Source organism: Saccopteryx bilineata, chromosome 1 (genome assembly GCF_036850765.1).
Source record: "Saccopteryx bilineata isolate mSacBil1 chromosome 1, mSacBil1_pri_phased_curated, whole genome shotgun sequence".
Taxonomy (NCBI): domain Eukaryota; kingdom Metazoa; phylum Chordata; class Mammalia; order Chiroptera; family Emballonuridae; genus Saccopteryx; species Saccopteryx bilineata.
The window spans coordinates 404695450-404698947 of record NC_089490.1 but is presented as its reverse complement, the minus strand read 5'-3'; the positions used below and the strand labels follow the sequence as shown (position 1 = coordinate 404698947).

Genomic DNA, 3498 nt, shown 5'->3' with positions numbered 1-3498 from the left:
TGGGTCCCTTGTCTTGAGGCTTTTAGTTTCCTATCGCTGGTGGAAGTGAGTGCAGGATCTTAACAGAATATTCATACATGCCCAGGTGGGTCCTAAATATGATGATTTATCAAAAATGTCCATTAAAAAATCAGGATTGGCCCTGGCCGGTTGGCTCAGTGGTAGAGCGTCAGCCTGGCATGCAGGAGTACCAGGTTTGATTCCCAGCCAGGGCACACTGGAGAGGTGCCCATCTGCTTCTCTATCCTTCCCCCTCTCCTTCCTCTCTGTCTCTCTCTTCCCCTCCCGCAGCCGAGGCTCCATGGGAGCAAAGTTGGCCCCGGCGCTGAGGATGGCTCTGTGGCCTCTGCCTCAGGCGCTAGAATGGCTCTGGATGCAACAGAGCGACGCCCCCAGATGGGCAGAACATCGCCCCCTGGTGGGCATGCCGGGTGGTCCCGGTCGGGCGCAAGCGGGAGTCTGTCTGACTGCCCCCCGTTTCCAACTTCAGAAAAATAAAATAAAATAAAATAAAATAAAATAAATCAGGATTATTTAATGGTTATTTTAATTTTGAAAGAGAGACATTGAAGAGGAACCTGATTGAGGCTGCTCTGCTCCGTGAGAGTCCGGGGTGTGTAATCCATTTGTCCTATGTGTTTTTGTTTCAAGGAAGAGAAAACCTTGTGGTTTGTTAGCTGGCTGCAATTGTTCAAATTGATGGATCTTGTCTAATTATTGTGCCTCTGTTTCCCTTTTTCCACTTGCCAAAGAATTCCCCAGAATCTTCCTCTCCTGCCCCCTATGACTGTGAAGGCAGATGCCATGGTGGCTGAGCCCAGCCTGTCGGGGACACGGGTGGGACGTGGAGGGAGCCGGGACACTGCCCGTGGAGCACTTGCTCTGTCCTGTTCACGTAGCACAGGGAAGGGACGAGCTCATGAGAACAGCTGTCTCGCTGGCAAACAGACACGGAGCTGGACAGCGGGTCCAAAGAGCACCGGACACGGGAGTGTTTTCTAGACCCCACAGAGTAAGCCAGATCGCGGGTGGTTCTGTGGACCAGAGCCTGGTGAGACTTTGACTACAGGACAGTCAGGCTGTGGCTTCACAGTCCAACCTGTGTGAGATGCTTCACGTGTCTCCCCATAGAGTGAGGGGGAGAGGAGTAAGGAGAGACAGGACAGGAGGGGAGAGAGGCATGAACAGATAAGAAGAAAAGGATAAGGAGATTTGAGAAAGTGTGTGCTTCCTGGTGTGGGAATCAGCTCCAGGCAAACAGAAAAAAGTCAGTTGAGTTTAACAGGACACATAGTCAATGTGACCCATCACCCTCAACCCCAGGGTTGACCGGAAAGAAGTGACTATGAATCATACACAGCTTTCAAAGGCAGCACATGGCTGACATTCCCTGGTGAGATGCCATGGTAAACAAGGACCAGAGAGAGCCTGTGAGGTCCCAGAGAGTCGCTCAGTGGATAGAGGGTCAGCCCTGAGTGTGGATGTCTGTGGTTCGATTCCCGGTCAGGGCACACAGGAGAAGCGATCATCTGTGTCTCCTCTGTCTCCTTCACTCCCTCTTATCTTTGCATAGTCAATAGCTAGATTGGTTAGAATGTGACCCTGGGTTCTGCAGATAACTCCCTTGAAGTGCATCAACCTCAGGCACTAAAAATAGCTCAGTACTTGAGCATCATCCCAGATGAGGCTATCAGGTGGATTCTGGTCAGGGCGCATGCAGGAGTGTGTTTCACTTTGTCCTCTTCTCTCACTGAAAAGAATGAAGGAAAGAAAGAATGAATGAAAGAAAGAAAGAAAGGAAGAAAGAAAGAAAGAAAGAATAAGGTAGGAAGGAAGGAAGAAAAAAGAAAAGGAAGAAAATGAAAAAGAAAGGACCTTTGAAAGCCTGGAATGGTGAGCTCAGGGGGCAGTGGGGACAGTTCACCTAGGTGAGGTCACCTGCACTCAGGGTGTCGTGTTCTTGGGCTCCCCAGGGAAAGGCTCCTGCAGGTAAAACCCACTGAGTGTGTGAACCCCGTCCAGCGCCATCCAGCGATCGTGTCCCTGTGCTCACGTGTCCCAGGAGGGTCTGAAGCTGGAGTCCACAGAGTGACCAGATCCCCCCGACCTCAGAGGTACTGGCCCAGTGTCCACCTGCATCTTCACAGGGTGACCCTGCAGCAGGGCCTGGCAGATGGCTCAGGAGCCCAGCGATGACATCATGGCCTTCTCTCCCCGGCCGCAGCCTGGGCTGTTAGACCCAAGTAACAGGTCTGAGTTACCAGAAGAGAGAAATACAGCAAGCGACACCACATTGACTGAATACAATAACTTTATGTTCTTTTTAAAATATATTGTGTTACCATTGGCTCTGTTGATTGGCCTATTTGGGATGGTGGGGAACGGGACAGTCATCTGGGAGTTCGGGTTCCGTGTGAAGAGGAACCCCTTCCTGGTCTACATCCTCAACCTGGCCATCGCGGACTTCACCTTCCTCTTATCTCTAGACGCCTGGGTCACAAGTAGAGTTTTTTTGGATAACAATGATGAAATGATAGAGTTCTTCATATCCCTCTTCGTCATGACTAACACGGCAGGACTGTTTCTGCTGATGGCCATCAGCACGGAGCGCTGTCTGTCCGTCACCTTCCCCATCTGGTACAAGTGCCACCGCCCGGCCCATCTCTCCACCACCATGTGCGCTCTGATTTGGGGACTGTCACTCTGCCTGGGGGTTCTGTGGTATTTGTGTGATAGTCATGATTCTATGTATTATATTTATGACACACTATGGTGGGTGTACAGTGTGCTATATTTCCCCACACTTCTCGTGCTGTGTGTGTCCAGCCTGACCCTGCTCATCCGCGTGCACTGCTGCTCCCGGCGGAGACAGGTCACCAAGCTCTACAGGGTCATCCTTCTCACCGTGCTGGCCTTCCTGCTGCTCGGACTGCCCCTCAGTCTAAGCAACCTAATTTATACCATCTCATACAGGTTGGACGATATTTTTAGGTATTTTTTCCAAATCTCCCGCCTCCTGGCTGCCCTGAACAGTGCGGTCAACCCCGTCATCTACTTCTTCGTGGGGAGGCAGGGACAGCGGCCGGGCCGAAGGGCCCTCAGGGAGCTGCTCCAGAGTGTGCTGACGGAGGACACGTCCTGAGCAGACGAGAGCCCCGTCCTCAGACAAATACGACGTCCCCCTGAGCCCGGGGAGCGGGCAGCTCTGCTGGGACCTCAGGCTCTGACCCTGCACTAAGGGCCCCCCATCCGGGATCTGTAGATGCAAAGTCGTCATAACCTCCCCACTGATTGCAAGAATTCCTTGTGAGAAGTAAACCTGTCTCTGTTGTCCTGACTGTGCACTGAAGTGACACACGGCTGCCCTGAGGTCATGTCCTGTCCCCTCTACCTTCTGACGGGAAGCCCTCCTCGCCTCCGTGTGTCCTCCAGGCCTCTCTGCCCTCAGCTCCCAGGGAGAGGTCGGCACAGGCAGGACCCCGATGGACCTGACACCCT

At 52.7% G+C, this 3498-nt stretch overlaps 1 protein-coding gene across 1 annotated transcript; it reads left to right on the top strand.

Annotated features, from left to right (window-relative positions):
• Positions 1-2371: 2371 nt before the first annotated feature.
• LOC136319738 (mas-related G-protein coupled receptor member X4-like) lies at positions 2372-3142 on the top strand. The gene is made up of 2 exons (XM_066252864.1): positions 2372-2676; positions 2827-3142. Exons 1-2 carry the CDS (start codon positions 2372-2374, stop codon positions 3140-3142), a joined length of 621 nt encoding a protein of 206 aa, XP_066108961.1.
• The last annotated feature ends 356 nt before the right edge of the window (positions 3143-3498 follow it).